This window comes from Maniola hyperantus, chromosome 4 (assembly GCF_902806685.2).
Source record: "Maniola hyperantus chromosome 4, iAphHyp1.2, whole genome shotgun sequence".
NCBI lineage: Eukaryota > Metazoa > Arthropoda > Insecta > Lepidoptera > Nymphalidae > Maniola > Maniola hyperantus.
The window spans coordinates 2397090-2421513 of NC_048539.1; the positions used below are offsets into that span (position 1 = coordinate 2397090).

The 24424-nt window shown below is 40.6% G+C and overlaps 5 protein-coding genes across 7 annotated transcripts in view; 4 read left to right on the forward strand and 1 right to left on the reverse strand.

Moving 5' to 3' along the window:
* Positions 1-340: 340 nt before the first annotated feature.
* On the forward strand, positions 341-2446 carry LOC117981951 (tubulin beta chain-like). Its single transcript, XM_034968218.2, has 2 exons — positions 341-553; positions 1019-2446. The coding sequence occupies exons 1-2, from the start codon at positions 497-499 to the stop codon at positions 2339-2341; spliced, it is 1380 nt and encodes a 459-aa protein (XP_034824109.1). The 5' UTR covers positions 341-496; the 3' UTR covers positions 2342-2446.
* A 515-nt stretch (positions 2447-2961) lies between these two features.
* LOC117981950 (tubulin beta-4B chain-like) lies at positions 2962-5146 on the forward strand. Its single transcript, XM_034968217.2, has 2 exons — positions 2962-3094; positions 3814-5146. Exons 1-2 carry the CDS (start codon positions 3038-3040, stop codon positions 5083-5085), a joined length of 1329 nt encoding a protein of 442 aa, XP_034824108.1. The 5' UTR covers positions 2962-3037; the 3' UTR covers positions 5086-5146.
* A 504-nt stretch (positions 5147-5650) lies between these two features.
* Positions 5651-7807, forward strand: LOC117981952 (uncharacterized). The gene has a single exon (XM_034968219.2). It carries the CDS (start codon positions 6185-6187, stop codon positions 7067-7069), a length of 885 nt encoding a protein of 294 aa, XP_034824110.1. The 5' UTR covers positions 5651-6184; the 3' UTR covers positions 7070-7807.
* Positions 7808-10764: 2957 nt separating this feature from the next.
* On the reverse strand, positions 10765-12846 carry LOC117996959 (tubulin beta-4B chain-like). The gene is made up of 2 exons (XM_034985102.2): positions 12623-12846; positions 10765-12113 (listed from the first exon to the last, which is right to left on the reverse strand). The coding sequence occupies exons 1-2, from the start codon at positions 12677-12679 to the stop codon at positions 10830-10832; spliced, it is 1341 nt and encodes a 446-aa protein (XP_034840993.1). The 5' UTR covers positions 12680-12846; the 3' UTR covers positions 10765-10829.
* A 372-nt stretch (positions 12847-13218) lies between these two features.
* Positions 13219-24424, forward strand: part of LOC117981953 (diacylglycerol kinase eta) — a 108409-nt gene continuing 97203 nt past the window's right edge. For all 3 annotated transcript variants that reach the window (XM_069498108.1, XM_069498109.1, XM_069498110.1), the window contains exon 1: positions 13219-13484. In XM_069498108.1, coding sequence (XP_069354209.1) covers positions 13353-13484 — 132 coding nt within the window. In that variant the 5' untranslated portion in view covers positions 13219-13352. The remainder of the gene's footprint in view (positions 13485-24424) is intronic.

Below are 24424 nucleotides of genomic sequence, written 5' to 3' on the forward strand. Positions count from 1 at the left end.
CGGCTACTGTACAACTCACCTCTGCTTCTACAACTCTAAAGCTATTATGTGTTAGTGTGAATCGATCCTAAGGTGATTCGCTAACTCAGTGTCTAACACTGAATGATAGCCAATGAGCTCATTTGACATTGGTTGGTTCTACATTGCTGCTTCACTGAATGATATTAAAGTATTTTTTCGTAGAAAACCTTCAATGGATTAAAAATAAATATCAAATAAGCTCGGTGGCTATCATTCATTGTTAGACACTGAGTTAGCGAGGCTGTTCTTGGAAAAGTGAAAATCTGTTTTCAAAAAGTCGTGGCCAACCTGTACGGAAAAATAAAAATTCAGTAAAGCTACGATGAGCTTATAATTTACTTATAATTTTACCTTAGAGTAAGTAGGTTAATAAATGTAAGATTTTGCTTATTACTTAATCTTTTATTTTATTTTGTACTGATTTATGATTTTTTTCATGTTTATTTATTAAATTCTTTGTAAATAACCTTCAATAATGAGGGAAATAGTCCATATTCAAGTCGGAAGATGTGGAAACCAGATTGGATCGAAGGTAACTACTTATATCAAATTAGGTAGGTACTATTCTACAATTTAAAAGCGGTGATCCCGGGCAAAGTGGTTCACTCGTTATCTATACTTCCAAACTTAATATTATTATAAATGCGAAAGTGTGTCTGTCTGTCTGTCTTCTAGCCTTTTACGGCCCATCTGTTCAACGGATTTAAACGAAATATGGCACAGAAGTAGCTTGCATCCCTTGGAAGGACATAGGCTAATTTTTATCCCGGAAAATCGAAGAGTTCGTACTGGATTTTTGAAAACCTAAATCCACGCGGACGAAGTCGCGGGCATCATCTAGGTAGTTGCTCATACATCTTCTAATATAAATTCATCTTCATCGCCAGCTCACTACTGAGCACGGGTCTCTTCTCAGAATGAGAAGGGTTATATAGTTGTTACCTAACTACCTAGCCAGTCTTTTCACCATTTTTCGTTTTTCTTTCCTTCCTTTCAGTTCTGGGAAGTAATATCCGACGAGCATGGGATAGATCCTAACGGCTGCTATACAGGCGACTCCGATCTTCAACTAGAACGAATCAACGTTTACTACAACGAAGGTGCAGGTGGAAAATACGTCCCACGTGCTGTATTAGTAGACCTCGAACCTGGTACTATGGATTCCATACGCGCTGGACCTTACGGACAAATTTTCAGACCTGATAACGTAGTCTACGGTCAGAGTGGTGCAGGCAATAACTGGGCTAAAGGACACTATACCGAAGGGGCAGAATTACTCGAATCTATCCTAGATGTTGTCAGGAAAGAAGCAGAAGGTTGCGACTGCTTACAAGGATTCCAAGTCGTCCATTCAATCGGAGGCGGCACAGGTTCGGGACTAGGAACATTACTCCTATCCAATCTTCGAGAGGAATACGCCGATAGAATAATCTTAACCTTTTCAGTAGTACCAAGTCCCAAAGTGTCTGATACCGTTGTGGAACCATATAACGCAACGCTGTCCGTAAATCAATTGATAGAAAATTCTGATCAATCATTTTGTATTGACAACGAAGCGTTGTACGATATCTGCTTCAGAACTTTAAGGTTACATACTCCGACGTATGGGGATTTGAATCATTTGGTTTCAGCAACTATGTCTGGGGTAACAACGTGTCTACGTTTCCCTGGCCAGTTAAATGCAGATTTACGCAAGCTTGCGGTAAACATGGTGCCTTTTCCAAGGTTGCATTTCTTTATGCCCGGGTTTGCCCCATTAACTGCTCGTGGTAGTCAAAAGTATCGAGCTTTAACTGTACCAGAACTAACTCAACAGATGTTTGACGCTAAGAACATGATGGCTGCTTGCGACCCACGGCATGGACGCTATTTAACAGTTGCTGCAGTCTTCCGTGGTCGTATGTCCATGAAAGAAGTCGATGAGCAAATGCTGAACATCCAGAACAAGAATAAGGACTATTTCGTGAAATGGATACCTAATAACGTCAAAACTGCTGTCTGCGATATACCGCCACGAGGTATGAAAATGTCTGCTACATTTATCGGTAATACCACAGCGATCCAGGAGCTTTTCAAGAGAATTTCTGAACAATTCACATCCATGTTCCGAAGAAAAGCTTTCATTCATTGGTACACGGGGGAGGGAATGGATGAGAGTGATTTTACTGAGGCGGATAATAATCTGAATGATCTGATTTCGGAATACCAACAGTACCAGGATGCGACGGTCGAGGACCAGGAGTTTGAGGATGAGGAGTTTGAGGATGAGGAAGATGAGACGGCCCCTAATAATCAAAGTCAGGGATTGAAAAAAAAATGAAAAACAGTCTGATTGCAGCCAAGCGCTAGTCTATAAATTAAAAAAGTGATGAATGATTAAATGTGTTTTCTATTTTGTTATTTATTAAATTATTGTTGCACTCTTCGATCGGCGTATTATTTACCTTGGCATTGTGGGCTGGTTACCTATGTTGGAAGATCTATAGTCTATGGTGTTTGGAGTCCAAAGGTTCTGAAATGTAGACCGTGTCTTGGCAAACGCAGTGTAGAGTGCCCCCTGTAGCAAGGTGGAGCGACGATATTCGTAAGGTAGCTGGCAACGATTGGGTGCGAAAAGCCCAAAGCAGAGAGGCCTATTTCCTACAGTGAATGCCTATTGGCCGAGGATATAATATATATTCATGAATTATACAAATCTTTTGTTCCGCTCAATCACGCTCAATCATCTTTTTACATAAGTAAATTCTGTTTTGTCCAACCTTTTCAGACATTAGGTATGGTATGTAGCGAAAAAAGGTAAAATTTTAGAATTTCAAATTTTTTCGAATTTGTCACTGAACAAAGAACAATTTCGAATCATTTGGACTCATTCATAAAGAAAATTTCGTGTACGATGCCCATGCAATAAATTGCATTTTTTAAAAATATTTTACACATTTTTTTATATGCACATTTGAGTTGAAATTTTTTACTACCTTTTTTCTCTTTGGGACTAAATTATTTGTGAATTTCTAAAATGAGGGAAATCGTCCACATCCAAGCCGGGCAATGCGGAAACCAGATTGGAGCTAAGGTTTGTGTTCTCCTCAAATACCTACAATACTTCACAATAACATGAAACCTTTAGCCGTTAGCGTATTGAGGCATTCGCGTGCTGCGACCAGCGAAACTATTTGCTTTTACTTCACTTCGCACCTCTCAGCGTACACCCGTGTTTACAGCGAGCAATGCACATACATACCTACTATTTATTGGACACTAGCGACCCGCCCCGGCTTCGCATGGGTGCAATGTAGATACTAATGTGGTGTCATTGAGGTGCATAGCCTCGGAAACTCTCAAATGAGAGGATTTTTTCCGACCTAATTCACATTATTTCAATTTCTCTAGGGATCTCAATTTTTTTGAGAATTAACCTATAGTTATAAACCTTCCTCTTGAGTCACTCTATCTATTGGTGAAAACCGCATTAAAATCCGTTGCGTGGTTTATAAGATTACGCGTTCATACATACATACATACAGACAGCGGGAAGCGACTTTATTTTATACTATGTAGAGATTGATTTATTACTTCATATGGACAGGGTTATTGAACAAACAAAATGGCACCGACTCAGTGGTGCTTTAGCACCAATGCAACTTCAGTGACGTCTGGATTTCATGGATGGTCCATTAAACACAATCTTCCTCTCTACAGCAATAAGGGACACTAAGCCTTAGCTTAGTTGTAGAGCCATATCAAAATATGATTATACCTTTGAGGTAAATTGCTCTTCTTCTTTGTCAACAGTTCTGGGAGGTGATATCCGATGAACACGGCATCGATCCGACTGGCGCGTATCAGGGAGACTCCGATTTGCAGCTGGAACGTATCAACGTGTACTACAATGAAGCTTCCGGTTGCAAGTACGTCCCACGCGCAATACTCGTGGACTTGGAACCTGGTACCATGGACTCTGTCCGCTCAGGACCGTTTGGACAAATCTTCCGTCCGGACAACTTTGTGTTTGGACAGTCTGGAGCTGGGAATAACTGGGCTAAAGGACATTATACAGAAGGTGCGGAGTTAGTCGATCCAGTTCTCGATGTAGTAAGAAAAGAAGCTGAAGGTTGCGATTGCTTACAAGGATTCCAACTAACGCATTCGCTAGGTGGCGGAACGGGTTCAGGAATGGGTACCTTAATCATATCAAAGATAAGGGAAGAGTATCCTGATCGTATTATGAACACGTTTTCTGTTGTACCAAGTCCTAAAGTCTCGGACACAGTAGTTGAACCGTACAACGCAACCCTATCAGTTCATCAGCTAGTTGAAAACACAGATGAGACGTACTGCATAGATAATGAGGCGCTATACGATATATGCTTCAGGACATTGAAGCTGACCACTCCAACGTATGGAGATTTGAACCATTTAGTTTCAGCAACTATGTCTGGTGTGACAACGTGTTTACGATTTCCGGGGCAGTTGAATGCAGATTTACGGAAGCTTGCCGTTAATATGGTGCCGTTTCCACGGTTGCACTTCTTCATGCCAGGGTTTGCTCCACTAACATCAAGAGGAAGCCAGCAATATCGTGCGTTGTCCGTTCCTGAGTTGACTCAACAGATGTTTGACGCCAAGAACATGATGGCTGCTTGTGACCCACGGCATGGACGCTATTTAACAGTTGCTGCAGTCTTCCGTGGTCGTATGTCCATGAAAGAAGTGGATGAGCAAATGCTGAATATCCAGAACAAGAACAGCAGCTACTTTGTTGAATGGATCCCTAATAACGTCAAGACAGCTGTATGTGACATTCCTCCACGTGGTTTGAAGATGTCTGCTACCTTTATAGGGAACACCACTGCTATCCAGGAGTTGTTTAAGAGGATATCCGAGCAATTCACGGCTATGTTTAGGCGGAAAGCGTTTCTGCATTGGTACACTGGTGAAGGAATGGATGAAATGGAGTTTACTGAAGCCGAGAGCAACATGAATGACCTGGTTTCCGAATACCAGCAGTACCAGGACGCTACGGCTGATGATGAAGGGGAGTTTGATGAAGAACTTGAAGAGTAGTGCTTGTTTGTCCAATGTTGTTTGTTTGAATTCGTGTCTGTCCTGTTTAGTGTAGGCGTACCAGTTTTTATGTTTTTACACTTCAATTTTCATTTGAAAATGTTTTAAATATAAATATGCATACTAATTATTTGACTTTTTCATTAAATCATGTCACTTGGTTGGCACTTGGCAAACGTCCTGTGGTTGGAAGACCCCCCCCCCCCCCCAAAGAAATTTTATGTACTACTTCGTAGCTAGGTGGACAGACGACATCAGACTAGTCGCAGGGAGTTGCTGGATCCCTGAAGTCCCTACAAGAGACCTATGTCCAGCAGTGGATGTCTATCGGTTGTTGATGATAATGATGATGATGATGTCCCTTGGTGGGTATATGTATTTATAATCCCTCATATTTAGACCACCAATAAAAAGCAGTGGGTTTCAAAGGTCAGTCGATTCAATGGTCGATTCTTGATGACCCGGTATATGAGACAATGTCAATGGTTTTGACAGCTCTGCATTGCTTACTTTAAACTTAGATTAATGAATTTTTATTCAACCGATTTTGATAAAACTTGTGTAGGCGACATATTCTACTAACTACTACTAACTAACTACATATTATAATAACATCCAAATTAACTTAAAGTAACTTATTATTATAATTAAAACCTATTACTAAAATTTATCATTAAAACTTATAACTAAAACTAATCATTAAACTTATAGCTAATACTTATAAATATTTATATTAATCTAAACCTTAAATCTAAATAAATACACATATATTATTTCCATACAAAATGTACTTGCCGGTCGACCAAAAGACCAGCTGACCGTACGATTGAATTTTACATTTTGCGATAGTCATTATTTAGTACCTACGACAAAACCAGTTACGCGGTGCATGGTCGGGCGGCCGTCGCGAGGTATCGTATATAAAATTAAATCAGTGTGTGGCGGCATGTCCCCACAGCGTTACACTTACATTGGTGCATTTTTATTTCATACAACTTCCGCTTAAAGACCGTCCGTAAACCCTCAAAAACTATACTGGTGACCCTTGGATGATTGCCCTTTGAAGGACAATCAGAAGAATACGCAAAAAGGAAACAATATGTTCGGTTTTGGCGAACGCGTCGATGCCGCGCCGGCCGGTACCAGCGGGCAGCAAAGTGCGAGCGAAAGGCGCGTTTCAACGGACGGACCACTTACAGAAGTTTTCAAGGTAGGAATCAAGGTGCCTCCTTTTTACCCCGATGAGCCCGAAATCTGGTTCGCGCAACTAGAGGGGCAGTTTGCGCTCGCAAACATCACCAGTGACACCACACGATTTTATTATGTTATGGGTCACTTGGAGCACCAATACGCCAAGGAAATAAAGGACGTTGTGATAAATCCACCGCCAACAAATAAATATGAAAAACTCAAAACTGAGTTGGTAAATAGGTTGTCGGCGTCCCGGGCGACAAAAATGAAACAACTACTTCGCCACGAAGAACTCGGGGACCGAAAACCATCCCAGTTCTTCCGCCATTTAAGAAACCTTGCTGGCGCCGAGTTCCCGGACGAGTACCTACATACAATTTGGATAAGTAGACTACCTATAAATATTCAGACAGTCTTGGCCGCGCAAAAGTCTGCATCACTGGAGGAGCAAGCTGAACTAGCGGACCGCATAATGGACATAGCAGCCCCAGCCGTTCAAGTCCATGCTACTGCAGCTACGGTGCAACCCGCGAGTAACGATGACCTACGAAAGGAAATATCAGAGCTAAGAAAGCAAGTCGAAGCACTGACTATGAAATTCAGCAATAGATCCCGTAGCTCGAGTAGGTCACGTAATCACCAATCGCAGCGCAGCCACTCACGAGGTCGATCACAGTCGAGTTATCGGAAATACCCAGTCTGCTACTACCACACAAAATTTGGCAGCAAGGCATTCAAGTGCGTCCAGCCTTGCGACTACAAAGCAACGGAAAACAGCAAGGGCAGTCGCTAATGGCGACCGACGATTGCCCTCCCCCTGCTGTGGGTCGCCTATTTGTCACGGACCGGACAACGAAGATTCAGTTTTTGGTAGACACAGGAAGTGACGTCTGCGTCTTCCCTCGGTCCTTACTTATAGGTACTTTTAAACGTGCGAATTACCAATTAAGTGCAGCCAACGGTACGCCCATAGAGACTTACGGATACGTAAACTTTAACCTAGATCTCGGACTCCGTCGTAATTTTTTGTGGCGTTTCTTGGTCGCTGATGTGACAAGACCAATTATCGGTGTTGACTTTCTTGTATTCTATAAGTTAGTGGTAGACTGTCAAAATCAATGTTTAATCGATAGCACTACTAATGTAAGAACAACTGCGTCAATCGCCCAACCTAATTGGATTTCGTCTGTAAAGGTAATAACTGGTCAGTCAACGTATCATAAGATATTGGAAGAGTTTCCGGAAATCACTCGTCCGGCAGGTACGTTACGCATCATACCACACAGCACTGTACACCATATTCGCACGACCTCTGGACCTCCTGTCTCCTGCCAACCAAGGCGCCTAGCGCCTGACAAATTAAAAATCGCACGGCAAGAGTTCCACACAATGTTGCAGATCGGAACAGCTAGGCCGTCGGAGAGCCCTTGGTCATCCCCTCTACACTTGGCTCCCAATAAAAACAACGGATGGCGCCCTTGTGGTGATTACCGGAGGCTGAATGCCAGGACGATCCCTGACAGGTATCCGATCAGGCACATCCACGATTTTGCCCACAGCATAGCTGGCTGTAAAATTTTTAGTACAATAGACCTGGTGAAGGCCTATAATCAGATACCTGTCAGCCCCGAAGACATCCCGAAGACCGCGATAACTACGCCCTTCGGGTTGTACGAGTTCCCGTTTATGACATTCGGTCTCCGTAACGCTGCGCAAACGTTCCAGCGATTCGTAGACGAGATGACCCGGGGACTCGATTTCTGCTACTGCTATCTGGACGACTTCTTAATTTTTAGTAAAAATGAAGTCGAGCACGAAGAACATCTTCGCCAGATATTTGGTAGGTTGAAGGATTTCGGTATGCTTATCAATACATCGAAATGTGTCTTTGGCGTATCGGAGGTAACATTTTTAGGACATCATATCTCCGAGAACGGAACTAAGCCACTTGATGCAAAAGTACAAGTGATCAAGGATTTCCCACAGCCTAAAGACATCCGTCAACTACGCAGGTTTTTGGGCATGCTTAATTTTTATAGGCGGTTTTTGCCTAAAGCAGCCCAAACGCAGGCCCCTTTGCACAATTTGTTAGTTGGTGCGACTAAGGGTTCTCAACCTATCAATCTGACCGGCGATGCACTTCAGGCCTTTCAGGACTGCAAAAATAGTCTGGCCAACGCAGTATTGCTGGCACATCCCAACTTTCAAGCGGAGCTCGCACTAGTGACAGACGCCTCGGATGTCGCTATCGGAGCAGTTCTGCAACAAAGAAAAGGTGAGGATTGGGAACCTTTAGGTTTCTTCTCCAGAAAACTAATTCCTTCACAGCAGAAATATTCCCCATACGATAGGGAATTGCTTGCGATCTATGAAGCAATTAAATATTTTAGACACATGCTAGAGGCTCGACATTTTGTGATCTATACTGATCATAAGCCAATAAGTTTTGCTTTTCACGAACGGAAAACCAACTGTTCGCCTAGACAGTATAGACACCTAGATTTTATAGCACAATTCACCACCGACATAAGGCATATTTCTGGCAAGGACAACGTCGTAGCCGACACCTTATCTCGAGTGGATGAACTTCATGCTCCCGTCAGTCTTGAGTCTCTAGCAGAATGTCAAGCTTCAGATCCGGAATTAGCGCACTACCTTAAAGAGAAGTCTTCTCTGCGTTTACAAAGGACAAAATTACCTGGAAGTCAGACTTTCGTGTACTGCGACGTCAGTACATCGACTCCCAGGCCATTTGTACCAAAGCAGCTAAGAAGACAAGTCTTTGAAAGCCTACACTCCCTTAGCCACCCAGGCATCAATGCAACTGCCAAATTAATTGCAGAGCGCTTCGTCTGGCCGGGCATTAGGAGAGATTGCAGGTTGTGGGCACAATCATGTCTATCTTGCCAACGTGCAAAAATAAGCCGACACGTGTCCGCGCCTTTAGGCACATACAATTTGCCTCGCGCACGTTTCAAAAATATTCACATAGACATAGTTGGGCCCTTACCGCCTTCAGAAGGTTACCGTTATTGTCTGACTGCAGTAGACCGTTTCACTAGATGGGCGGAAGTCATACCAATAACGAATATTACAGCTGAAACAGTGGCAAAGGCATTGCTATCGGGTTGGATATCGCGCTTTGGCAGCCCAGAGTCTGTCGTCACAGACCGCGGCCGCCAATTCGAGTCAGCTCTGTTCAGCTATCTGGCAAAGATAGCTGGATTCGAGCATAAAAGGACAACAGCATACCACCCTTCTTGTAATGGCTTGGTCGAACGCTTTCACAGACAACTCAAAGCATCTATTGTCTGTCATGCAAACAACAAGTGGACTGAGTCTTTACCTTGGGTACTTCTTGGAATAAGAAGTGCTTTTAAGGAAGATCTGAAAGCTTCTTCGGCCGAGCTATTATATGGCGAACCTTTGAGGCTGCCGGGAGAATTTTTTCACTCCTCTGCAGATGGTACAACCGACATTACAGATTTTACGGCCCGCCTACGTTCTTTTGCCGAGAATTTACGGCCCGTGCCAGCTTCACGCCATGGCAGAAACAAAATATTTGTTTTTAAAGACCTGGCGACCACGGATCATGCCTTCATTCGAGATGACGCATCACGTGGTTCGTTACAACCTGCCTACACAGGGCCGTACAAAATATTATCTCGGAATGAAAAAGTTTACACTTTGTTGGTCAACGGCAAGCAGGTAACGGTCTCCATAGACCGTCTTAAACCAGCTTACTTACTGACCGATAAAAGCGACTCCACTCCAAACGAAGATGATCAGCCACAGGAGAAATGCAACCATAAAGGCTATCAAACTCGTTCTGGCCGCCAAGTCAAGTTTACAAATTTTTATCGCCCTTGACGGTCTCTGGGGGGGTGGTGGTGTAGGCGACATATTCTACTAACTACTACTAACTAACTACATATTATAATAACATCCAAATTAACTTAAAGTAACTTATTATTATAATTAAAACCTATTACTAAAATTTATCATTAAAACTTATAACTAAAACTAATCATTAAACTTATAGCTAATACTTATAAATATTTATATTAATCTAAACCTTAAATCTAAATAAATACACATATATTATTTCCATACAAAATGTACTTGCCGGTCGACCAAAAGACCAGCTGACCGTACGATTGAATTTTACATTTTGCGATAGTCATTATTTAGTACCTACGACAAAACCAGTTACGCGGTGCATGGTCGGGCGGCCGTCGCGAGGTATCGTATATAAAATTAAATCAGTGTGTGGCGGCATGTCCCCACAGCGTTACACTTACATTGGTGCATTTTTATTTCATACAACTTCCGCTTAAAGACCGTCCGTAAACCCTCAAAAACTATACTTGTAGATACCTAGCAGGTTTTTAATCAAGTACCTATTGTTTAATAATTTTTAAAATGGTATATTTACAATCCTGCAATCCACCTAAAGCTAATTTTAATTGAAAATAAATTACAATAATTAGTGTAGACAATGTTTTTATTTTGAAACAAACAAGGACATACACAAATGAAAGACCAAACAATAGTCACTCCAACCCCTCTTCGCCTTCTTCTTCATCAAACTCCCCCTCATCATCTGCCGTGGCATCTTGATACTGCTGGTACTCCGAAATGAGGTCATTCGTGTTGCTCTCAGCTTCCGTGAACTCCATCTCGTCCATACCTTCCCCCGTGTACCAGTGGAGGAAGGCTTTCCGGCTGAACATGGCCACAAACTGTGCTGATATCCTCTTGAAGATGGTCTGTATAGCTGTCGTGTTCCCGATAAACGTAGATGCCATCTTCAACCCTCGCGGAGGAATATCACAAACCGCTATCTTGCAGTTATTAGGAATCCATTCAACAAAGTATGTGCTGTTCTTGTTCTGTACATTCAGGATCTGCTCGTCGACTTCCTTCATCGACATACGCCCTCGGAATATCGTCGCTACAGTCAGATATCTCCCATGTCGAGGATCGCATGCGGTCATCATGTTCTTTGCGTCGAACATCTGAAGAGTCAATTCTGGTACTGTTAAAGCTCTGTATTGCTGTGCTCCTCGGGATGTGAGGGGAGCGAAGCCTGGCGTGTAGAAGTGGAGACGAGGAAACGGGACCATGTTAACCGCCAACTTTCTCAAATCCGCGTTTAACTGACCGGGGAAACGGAGACACGTCGTGATTCCAGACATAGTTGCGCATACCAAGTGATTTAGATCGCCATAAGTAGGCGTAGTCAGTTTCAAGGTTCTGAAGCATATGTCGTAGAGTGCCTCGTTGTCTAAGCAGAACGTGTGGTCCGTATTCTCTACCAGCTGGTTCACGGATAGAGTGGCGTTGTACGGCTCCACAACGCAGTCAGAGACTCGTGCGCTCGGGAACACTGAGAAGGATAAGTTGATGCGATCGGGGTATTCTTCTCTTATTTTGTTGATTAGCAAAGTGCCCATGCCCGCTCCTGTGCCGCCGCCTAAAGAGTGGGTGAGTTGAAAGCCTTGCATGCAGTCGCAGCCTTCCGCTTCTCGTCGTATTACGTCCAGAGCAGACTCGAGGATCTCAACGCCTTCAGTGTAATGTCCTTTGGCCCAGTTGTTGGAGGCTCCGGCTGCCCCGCATACAAAGTTATCAGGGCGGTAAAGACATCCGAAGGGTCCAGAGCGCACCGCGTCCATAGTAGTCGGTTTGAGGTCAATGAGCACGGTACGCGGGACGTATTTGCCGCCGGAAGCCTCGTTGTAGTAGACATTGATACGTTCGAGCTGGAGATCAGAGTCGCCGTGGTAGCAGCCGCTGGGGTCGATGCCGTGTTCATCCGATATCACTTCCCAGAACTGTAAGCAAAACAGGTCTTTTAGTCTGTGCACACATTTCAGTGTCTAAGAGTTTTTATTAAGGTGTAGTAGGTATACATGCAGAGTGAACTAAAGTGAGGAAAAACTCGATTTGATCCAATCGTAATCCGTCAAATATAAGGCTAGGGCCAGGGGTGACGTGAAATTCAAGATATCTAGTAGTTTTATAGCCTACCTAGTAACCTAGTGTCAAATGTAGGTAACATTTAACGCCATCCAGTGTTGGTGAGGCATCGACGTTTTGTTAGAAGATTCCTAACTGTCGTGAACTGTGGTACAGTACATTACGCGGCCGAAAGTAATGTAATACAATATATTGTTCTCAGGATAAGCCCGTACTGCAAAATTTCGCGGCTCAATTTTTCTTGCAGAATTCTGTGACAAGTTCTATGAAGCCGCACACACTCAATTTGCATATGTCACAGAATACAACGGAAAAATCGTATCAGTGAAATCCGTAGTGTGAGTACAGAACTTGAAATACATACCTTTCCCCCAATTTGGTTCCCGCACGAACCCACTTGAAGAGTAATGATTTCCCTCATCTTGGTAATTTCTCAAATTCTTGACCCAGACACTTGTAAATTTCTCTAAAATTTATATCGAATCGTTTAGATAGTTGATGCTTAACATTAGCTTAAAACTAATAAAAAAAATACAAAAAAAAGTCTATAAAAATTCACACTATACGTTCATCGTACGATGGATTTCAGGTAAATGACATATACTTAAGTAATTTATATTTTTCCGTTTCAATTATTTCAAAATTGAGTTCTAGAACGTTATTTATTCTTCTGGTTAAAAAAAGCTAATTTTTTGACCAAGAAGATTGAAGTCCATTTCAAGTCTATAACTAGTTAGAATTGATTTTTACACTTCTTTTATTTAAATAAATATAAATAACAACAATAAATACAATTTTATCACCAATATATTTTTATTTAGAAGGCGTGCACCATCTTCATGTAAATTTTCCCTGAAGCTTTCATGAAGCTTTCTTCGTTTTCCGCGCAGTTCATCCCTTTCCTCAGAGATGTCGCCTCACCTGAAAGCTTGTTTTGTTTTCCCAGTAGCTATTGTCACAATGTTCAAGGCGCTCGCTCGAAATGTCAGCTAGGTAGCGATAAAACAATGTGATTTATTGTGAATTGTGTGATAACTGTATGATGTAGCCTGCTTTGATGAGTGAGTGTGTAGCGACCGAGTGCCCGCAGTGTGATGTTAGAGGTAGGCCCCTCCATCGGTGAAAGGAAACCCCCCTGTGGCGAAGATAGCACGGACAGCGAAAATGAGACGGAGAAAAAAGCTCTACTCCGTAGAGTTTCAACCAGCAAATGCGTTGGGAGACTGGTCAGTACATATCCCTTATAGCTTTAAGTTCAAGGATGAATATCGTTTGTTTTGGGAGCGAAAACCGCGTACCAAGGGCGTGCCATCTGTCATTTTAAGGGGCGGGGAGGGGTAACCATGTGCCCGGGGCGCAGTGTTGCGAAGCTCGAATTCACCCAAATCTCGATTTCCAACACTGTTATATTATTATACCACGATTAGTAATAAACCTAATTTATTAGCAGTGGTTAGTTGTGAAATAATTGGCACAATATTTGTGTCGATGTATTAATAATGTAGCTTTTGCGGCTTTGTTTACATTTTTACATTTTTAGTTTGTTTCGTGCGTCCTAATTTAACACGCAATTTTAATTAGGTAGAAAACGTCTTCGAATAGCGGGCTCTCATTATTTTAATGGTCCCAGTACCGCGAGCTAATCCAGCGTTATATTGTTAATTAACGTATTGTTATTTAATTTAAATTTACAATTTTGTTAAGTACCTACTTAATTCCTACTAGGAGCGACGAGTGACGATCACATGCTGCCGTCTAGTTTTTGGGAACTAGATCCGCGACTTGGTCAAGTCCCACGACTTTGGTTTTTTTTTTAAATTAGATGATGCTCGCAAAAGTTTCATCTTGTGCAGTCTGATAGAAGTGCGCTAACCTGGAAGGGGTATGGCAGTTTTATTAAACCCACATCCCTTTGGTTTCTTCACGGCATCGTACCGGAACGCTAAATCGCTTGGTGGCACGGTTTTGCCACTAGGGTCGTTACTAGCCGGGCGAAGCCTCCCACCAGACCAGACCGGAAATTTAGAAATTTTAAAAATTCCAAACTCCTGCCGGGAATCGAACCCGGGACCTCCCATTAATAAGACAACAGTGCTTACCAGCGCCAGGGAGGTCGTCGAGTCGCGGGCATCATCTAGTAAATAATAATAATAAAGCATTTACAACAATTTTATTTATAGTAACTACCTACTATGGAGTTTCAGAATACAGAATAAATAGTGATTACAGTTCGTTACAGGTTGTTTTCACAGGCTCAGCTCGCTACGCAGAATCACGGAGTGCTGTTTGTTTGTTTGTTTATTTGTTGAACTCTAAATACCCGTATCGAATGTCTCGTGTTTGGCGCGTACATTGCAATCCGTAGGTCTCTACAGTCTACGTGGATGTTTTTAATAGTAAGTGCGAATCGGACTCGCATACGAAGGTTTCTGTATCATCGCACAAGAAATTACACTTTTTAGGGTTGCGTACCTCAAAAAGAAAAACGGATCCCTTATAGGATCACTTTGTTGTCTGTCTGTCTGTCTGTCGGTCTGTCAAGAAACCTACAGGGTACTTCCCGTTAACCTAGAATTATGAAATTCGGCAGGTAGGTAGGTCTTATAGCAGACATTCGGGAAAAAATCTGAAAACCGTGAATTTGTGGTTACATCACACATAAAAAATTAAATTGTGGTCATGAAATAATAATTAGTATTTTCAATTTTCGAAGTAAGATAACTATATCAAGTGGGGTATCATATGAAAGGTCTTCACCTGTGCATTCTAAAACAGATTTTTATTCATTTTTATGCATCATAGTTTTTGAATTATCGTGCAAAATGTTGAAAAAATACGACTGTAGTACGGAACCGTCGTTGCGCGAGCCAGACTCGCACTTGGCCGGTTTTTATTATTAAACTAGCGACCCGCCTCGGCTCCGCATGAGCGCAATGTAGATACTAATGTGGTGTCATTGAGGTGTCATTGCCTCGGAAACTTTCAAATAAGAGGATTTTTTCCGACCTAATTCACATTATTTCAATTTCTCTAGAGATCTCTAATTTTTTGAGAATAAAACTATAGCTATAAACCTTCCTCTTAAATCACTCTATCTGTTGGTGAAAACCGCATTAAAATCCGTTCCGTAGTTTAAAAGATCTAAGCGTTCATACATATATACATACAGACAGCGGGAATCGACTTTATTTTATACTAGCTTATGCTCGCGACTTCGTCCGCGTGGACTACACAAATTTCAAACCCCTATTTCACCCCCTTAGGGGTTGACTTTTCCAAAATCCTTTCTTAGCGGACGCCTACGTCATAATAGCTATCTGCATGCCAAATTTCAGCCCGATCCGTCCAGTAGTTTGAGCTGTGCATTGATAGATCAGTCAGTCAGTCAGTCACCTTTTCCTTTTATATATTTAGACTATGTAGAGAAGAGAAGTAGTGCTCAAATAGATCGATCTCAGAGGATAAAAATAGTATCATCCAATTAAAATAATAATATAGGTAGTAATTAAAATGGCGTAGCTGCACTGGGAGGCATGTAGGTGTAGGCGACCTGCGGTTTTGTCACTCTGCGCACTCCGCGCACTCCGGGCACCTCTGGGCACGCCGCTCCATTAAAACTGAAAGGCTTTACACCACGAACGCTATTACGTATAATTAAAAATAGATTACACGAGTCTATTAAAATCTATTTATATATAACTAGCTGATGCACGCGACTTCGTCTGCGTGGAACTAGGTTTTTCAAAATCCCGTGGGAACTCTTTGATATTCCGGGATAAAAAGTTGCCTTTGTCACTCTCCAGGTCTTTATCCATACCCATGCAAAAAATCACGTCAATCCGTTGCACCGTTGCGACGTGATTGAAGCACAAACCAACAAACCAATAAACCAACAAACAAACACACTTTCGCATTTATAATAAGGGTACTGACTAGCGACCCGCCCAGCTATGCACTGGGTGCAATGTAGATACAGATGTACGCGGCAGAAAGTAATATACCTACATAGACCTTTAGAAGGAGATAGCAGATTTGTAGAGCGTTGTATCTGTCGTTGAGACCGACAAAACGTCATAATATAGGTATGAGTGACAGATACAACGCCGAAATGTTATTCTAAATGCCGATGTACATTATTTTCTGCCGCGTACTGTACTAATGTGGTGTCAGTGTGGTTATCTAAATATATAAAAGGAAAAGGTGACTGACTGACTGACTGACTGACTGACTGATCTATCAACGCACAGCTCAAACTAAAGGACGGATCGGGCTGAAATTTGGCATGCAGGTAGGTATTATGACGTAGGCATCCGCTAAGAAAGGATTTTTAAAAATTCAACCCCTAAGAGGGTAAAGTAGGGATTTGAAATTTGTGTAGTCCACGCGGACGAAGTCGCGAGCATAAGCTAGTATTGCTATATTTCAAAAGACATCTTGAACAATTATCATCATATTTAAACAAATTAACACAAAACAATTTTAAACTAAGTGAACCTTCATCTTAAATCACCCTATCCATTGATGAAAACCGCATTAAAATCGGTTGCGTGGTTTAAAAGATTGGCGTACGGAAAAACGTAGACGGCTGGAAGCGACTTCGTTCTAAATACTATCTCTATAAGCTATTCTAATTCAAGTGTAGCGAATGCCTATTTTAATAATCCACAAAATAAAAATATAAGACAGGTCAAGGTTATAAAAAAATTTAAAGAGAGAATAGCTGCACGCTTCTGAATAGAAAGAGAACATGCGACTCTCCACTCCGCGAGAGACAAAAGCGAAAATATTTCCATTTTCCACTTGTTCCATTTGAAAATGTTCATCGAACACTTCTATTCTATACCTCCGCGCTATCTAGTCAATGGTGTTCTTCAAACTTTGCAAAACCAACCCACTGACATAGGCTGGAGGTTTTTAGGGTTCCGTACTTCAAAAGGAAAAACGGAACCCTTATAGGATCACTTTGTTGTCTGTCTGTCCGTCTGTCTGTCAAGAAACCTATAGGGTACTTCCCGTTGACCTAGAATCATGAAATTTGGCAGGTAGGTATAGGTCTTATAGCAGACATTAGGAGAAAAATCTAAAAGCTGTGAATTTGTATAATATTTGTTGTACAATAAGAAAAAAATTAAAACGTATTCATGAACAAATATTGCTATTTTCGACTTTCAAAGTAAGATTGTAATACGTACGAGTACCATAATAAAAAAAAAATTAAAGGGCTTTACCTGTACATTCCAAAACAGTTTTTTATTTATTTTTAGGCATAATAAGTAGTTTTTGATTTATCGTGCAAAATGTCGATAAAATACGATTGTAGTACTGAACCCTCAGTGCGCAAGTCTGACTCACACTGGGCCGGTTTTTAATAATATACTGGAAAATTATATAGCCTCGCAATTTATTTTTCGTGGTCGCTGAACTTAAAATTAAAAATATATAGTATGGGTATATATGTATACCTAAATGGATTTACCTTGTACATGCTAGTCTCGTGGGAAATCTCGCTGTAGGTATGAGTTTTCTTCATAACCTTAATAGAATTTTTAGAACAAAAAATACATGCCTGAAAAATCAGAGTTACACAAGTAGGTAAATTGAGTTTTTAAAAATCGGACAAGTGCGAATCGGACTCGCACAAGAAGGGTTCCGTATACCATCATACAATAAATAGGTAAGTAATACTTTTTTTTAAATTTTCATGAGGGCTATTTTGAATTTTTTTTAAATTCATTATAGGTAAACGCTTTACCACAATCGCACCTGATGGAAAGTAATGATGGGGCCTAAGATGGGACGTGTTTACTTAAAAGATGCCTATTCACTCAAGTTTTACAGATACCCAGATTGTTGATTTCTTGTTAAGTAGATGTAGTGGCAATAGAAATACGCATTCTCTCAAAATTTCAACTCTCTATCTATTACAGTTCACGAGATACAGCCCGCTGACAGACAGACGGTCGGACGGACAGCGTAGGTTTGACAATAGACTACTGTTGGCAACCTTCGGGTACGGAACCCCTTGAAACTGGACAAGTGCGAGTTGAATTCGCGTACTGAGGGTTTCGTACAATGAATAATATGTAAAACTAGCTTACACAAATTTCAAACCCCTTACTCACCCCCTTTGGGGTTGAATTTTCAAAAATCCTTTCTTAGCGGATGCTCACGTCATAATATCTATCTGTATGCCAAATTTCAGCCTGATCCGTCTAGTAGTTTGAGCTGGGCGTTGATAGATCAGTCAGTCAGTCAGTCAGTCAATCTTTTTATATATTTAAGATGGTGCGGAACCACCATGGTGTGGTGTGATGGTGTAAACTGATTATATCAGGAACACAATTTTTAATTTTTTTTGTAACGAACTAAGTGCTCATGATGCTAGGTCAACGGGACTTACCCTATAGGTTTCTTGACAGACACAAACAGACAGACAACGAAGTGATCCTACAAGGGTTCCTTTTCTCCTTTTGAGGTACGGAACCCTAAAAACAACACAATCGAACAGAACACAATCGTTAACCACAATATACATACCCTCGTCACTCTGCGGCGTGTGTCCGGTATGTCAGTCTCGTCTGTCCGTCACACCATTCACTGAGGGGGAAAAGTACAGAATGCCTCCGTATTGAGGCTGAGCGATATAGGTGCTTACTAATAAGTAATAATACGGCTTGTGACGTAAAGGGAGGGATGACCTAAACAAAACGGTGCTACTCGAAAACAATATCTATAGCTCTATATAAATAGGCGTGGGGGTAGAATTTTCAAAAATCCTGAAATCCTACGTATTAGGCCAGCCGTTTTTTTTGGTCAACCTCGCACTAAATTTCCGATCCAATTTTTTTTTTAGGTTAACGGTCACTTACTGACGACCATAAAATCACAAAATGCTGACAGATCCAGGTGGAGCTTCGAGCGCAATCTTGAAGGAAAGTTTTTCGCCGATATCTCGGAAACTATCCGCTTTAGGGCAAAAGTTACTTAACTATTATTGTAGAAAATTAAATTTCCCATCTTTTGTTTCCTTTAAACTTTTTTGTAAAACTTACCGTTTACGATTTATGGCGGATTTAATGAACCGGTTTTTCTATTACGGCCGATAACTTTTAAAATATTGGATTAATCAATAAAATGCACCCATCCATTTTTTAAGATCACTTTATTATCTACAACTTTTGGCAATTTTTTTTTTTCTAAAGTCAATAATTTTTGAGTTATTGAACGTTGAATGTTGGACTACCGGGCGTAAAGTCGAAAATTTTAATCTGAAGCCCGTGAAAAGGTGATAGACAGACTCTTTCGTATTTATATTATTAGTATGGATGGCGAGGCTATCCGTAGTTAAGCCGAATCGCAGGTAAGACGGGATAAACAAAAGGCTCGCAAGTGGAAGTTTACAGCAATTAGCTAAATGCCTGGCTCGTTTCCAGTGATTAACTCCTAAGTCCTGAGGGTAACGACCTTCATGTGTGTTGCTTACTTAACATCTGAAGAATTAACAATGTGTAGTTTTCTAATCTTTTTCTACCATTCTACCATTCATTCATTTCTAATATTCTACCATTTTGGCCCAAACGTAATATTAAGAAAAATAATTTACAGTTATTAAGAATAAATTGTACTAGCTTATGCTCGCGACTTCGTCAGCGTGGAATACACAAATTTCAACCCCTTATTTCATACCCTTAGAGGTTGAATTTTCAAAAATCTTTTCTTAGCTGATGCCTACGTCATGATAGCTATCTGCATGCCAAACTTCAGTCCGATCCGTCAAGTAGTTTGAGCTGTGCGTTGATAGATCAGTCAGTCAGTCAGCCACCTTTTCCTTTTATATATTTAAGATCAAAATTGCTTGAGCAGTTGAATAGAACTTACGAGAGGACATAGGAACAGCCATACCTATAAACTTATATAAAAAAACCGGCCAAGTGCGAGTCAGGCTCGCGCAGTGAGAGTTCCGTACTACAGTCGTATTTTTTCGACATTTTGCACGATTATTCAAAAACTATATGATGCATAACAATAAATAAAAATCTGTTTTAGAATGCACAGGTGAAGACCTTTCATAATATGATACCCCACGTGATATAGATATCTTACTTCGAAAATTGAAAATACTAATTATTAGTTCATGACCACAATTTAATTTTTTTTATGTAACCACAAATTCACAGTTTTTAGATTTTTCTCCGAATGTCTGCTATAAGACCTACCTACCTGCCAAACTTCTTGATTCTATGTCAACGGGAAGTACCCTGTAGGTTTCTTGACAGACCGACAGACAGACAGACAGACAGACAACAAAGTGATCCTATAAGGGTTCCGTTTTTCCTTTTGAGGTACGGAACCCTAAAAAACAATTATAGGTCAAAAACATAACCCGCCTGGGCTTCACCGCAGTCGGGTAATAAATAACAAAACCATGTAAATATGTACCTAATACATGTTATGTACATTCGCTGCGGCAAGGAAGGCAGCCGTTTCGGTAATTGCCATAACTGCTCCCTCGGGGCCTGCACGGGGACATGTATCTAACAAGATGCTTAGCCTCCACGAAAGGGGGTATATAATGAGCCTCAATAGCTCAACAGGTAAAAGAGTGGACTGAAAACAAATGGTCAAATGATATTTTGTATGCATGTATTCAATAGTTTTTCTGTTTCCTCGTAATTATATTTAGAGTCGGTGTCATTTTGTTTGTTCAATAGCCCTGTCCATATTTTTTGTGTTTTATACTCACAGACAGACAGATGTCGATTGAGGATCAAATACAAGAGTTTGCTCACTCTAGTCCGCTCCGTGACGCTTCGTGTGTTTCAGCTTCTGAGGTGCTCAAACAATTTCTTGGCTACGCTATACCTACGTATGAATGAGATCGGTGTTACAGATTACATTCTGGCAGTACGCCAACTAGGAGTGTATGTGTAATGGCCATCAGTAATACTCCCACTGCTACACTCGATAAATGTCGATATGCTACTGAACAAGTCCGAACTACGGTAAATTATAGGAATAGGTACACAACAAGAAGTAAGAATATATTTTGTACTCCGTGGTACATACGGTAATCTATATATACATAAGGAAAAGGTGACTGACTGACTGACTGATTGACTGACTGATCTATCAACGCACAGCTCAAACTACTGGAGAAATCACGCTGAAATTCAGCATGCAGATAGCTATTATGACGTAGGCATCCGCTATGAAAGGATTTTTCAAAATGCAACCTCTTAAGGGGTAAAATAGGGGTTTGAATTTTGTATGAAAGTCTGTCAGTTTTGAAGTGTCTCTAAAGAAGTTTTGTAGTAAATATTTTTGCAATTAGCGGTATGACATTTTTTAAGCTCATATTATGTTAAAATCTCATAGTTAAAGATCAACCCTAAGGGTGTAAAATAGGGGTTCAAAATTTGTGTAGTCCACGCGGACGAAGTCGCGGGCATAAGCTAGTCTGAATATATAAAATTCAAAGTCCTGACTGATTGACTTATATATATCAACGCACAGCCTAAACCGCTAGTCCTAGAGACATGAAATTTGGAGGGTGTATTTTTTGTAAAGAGTAGGTATCCACTATGAAAGGATTTTCGAAATTCTACCCCTAAGTGGGTTAAATGAGGGATGGAAGTTTGTATGAAAGTCCGCCATTTTTTAAGTTATTTGTATGAAAATTGGTATTGGCGTTTTCGGTCACAAATTTTTCCACCTCGATTTTCTAAATTCCACCCGAGCGAAGCCGAGGCGGGTCAGCTAGTACTTCTATACGGTATAGGAGTATACTAACGAGTATAATATAAACGGTATAGGAGCATATAATTATTGCAGAAAACCCAAGGATTTAACTTAGTCATTACGATAAAAGTTTGAACTGCTCTGAGATAATCGTTAATTTCGGACTTTTACCAACATTCACTCGGTAAATCCTAGGTTTTAAAAGACACGCAACAGTCCGAATTTAAATATATAAAAGAAAAAAAAACCGGCCGAATTGAGAACCACCTCCTTTTTGGAAGTCGGTTAAAAAGGTGACTGACTGACTGATTGATCTATCTACGCAAAGCTGAAAGGACGGATCGGGCTGAAATTTGGCATGCAGATAGCTATTATGACGCAGGCATCCGCTAAGGGATTTTTGAAAATTCAACCCCTAAGGGAGTAAAATGTGGCGTAGTGTGGGACGCCCTCCAGCACGATGGACCGACGATATAAAGAGGCTGGCGGGAAGTGGCTGGATGAGGAAGGCTGAGGACCGGGTGTGGTGGCGCTCTTTAGGGAAGGCCTATGTCCAACAGTGGATATCCACAGGCTGATGATGATGATGATGATGATGAAGGGAGTAAAATAGGAGGTTGAAATTTATGTAGTCCACGCGAACACTATCGCGAGCATAAGCTAGTTATAACTAAACCAGAATGAAATCTGAGCACCCGGACTTCGGTATTTTAACATTAAAACTTTAGACTAGGTAAATCCTAAGTTTTACAGGAAAATCCCAGGATTTACCGGTTTTCGAGCTTTAACAGTAACAGATATAAATATTATAAGAAACGATAAAAATACTCGATAATAACATTAAACTGGTTTGTTTTTTGTATAAATTGATGTATACTTAGATCAGGGATCTATAAAGCAATTTAACAAGTTTATTGGCAAGATCTCGACATCATGATAGCGGATAGCCTCGTAGTTTTAGTTTTAAGTTCGCATAAAAATTACTACCACTAAGTACTTATATCATCATCTTACAAATGCAACAACCGACCATCAAAAGGTGTAATTTATTACCTACTAGCTGATGCCCGCGACTTCGTCCGCGTGGAATTAGTTTTTTAAAAATCCCGTGGGAACTCTTTGATTTTCCGGGATATTTTATTTTATTTTGTTTATTAGAAAGTAATCAACAGCGTAAATACATAATTATTATTTAAATTTAAATCTAGTTATAACAGAAGGCCAAAAGAGATTACTTAAAATTATAATTAAAACTATTTTTAACAGAATAGATTTAGAATAAATGTAGGTACCTATATACAATAATAAAATTACAACAGTGTGTGTGTATGCTTGAGTGTGTGTGTATGCGTGTGTGCTTTTGTATGTGTGAGTGTGCGCGTGTGTGTATGTGTGTGTGTAAGTGGGAGTGTATGATTGCATGCATATTTAGATGTTAGCTACTTTTTTTTTACGATGGTAGTTTCTTAATTCCTTTTTAAATTTATTGTTTGTATAAATTTGTATAAAATAGCCTATGTCACTCTCCAGGTCTTTCTATATCCATGCAAAAAATAACGTCAATCTGTTGCACCGTTGCGACGTGATTGAAGGACAAACCAATAAAAAATGTTATTGTTATACTACCTAAACACAATCCAATACCAATAATAACCATTTGCCCCATTTTGTAGTTTTAGTGATTAAGTATTTTTCAAACCCGCAATGTATATCGTGCAAAACACGTGGCATTGACTCCAAGTGGCCTACTAACGCAACGTTCGTTGACCTCTAGCATCAGTCAGATGGTTTATCGTAAAAACTTTAAATTTTTACAAAATAATAGGATTTTTTATATTTTTTTCGCGTTTTTAGGGTTCCGTACCTCAAAAGGAAAAACGGAACCCTTATAGGATCACTTTGTTGTCTGTCTGTCTGTCTGTCTGTCTGTCTGTCTGTCTGTCTGTATGTCCGTCTGTCTGTCAAGAAACCTACTTGGGTACAACGGGTACTTCCCGCTGGCCTAGAATCATGAAATTTGGCAGGTAGGTAGATCTTATAGCTGACATTTGGGGAAAAATCTGAAAACCGTGAATTTAGGGTTAGATCACCCAAAAAAATTAAATTGTGGTCATGAACTAATAATTAGTATTTTGAACTTTCGAAGTGAGTGACTATATCAAGTGGGGCATCATATGAAAGGTCTTCACCTGTACATTCTAAAACAGATTTTTATTTATTTTTATGCATCATAGTTTTTGAATTATCGTGCAAAATGTCGAAAAAATACGACTGTAGTACGGAACCCTCATTGCGCGAGCCTGACTCGCACTTGGCCGGTTTTTTTGTGGTATCATATCAATAATCATCAGTACTATCACCTGTCTTCCTTTTTGCCAGCGTTCTGGTTACATCCTGTATATAAACTACTTAGTAAGCGATAGATCTC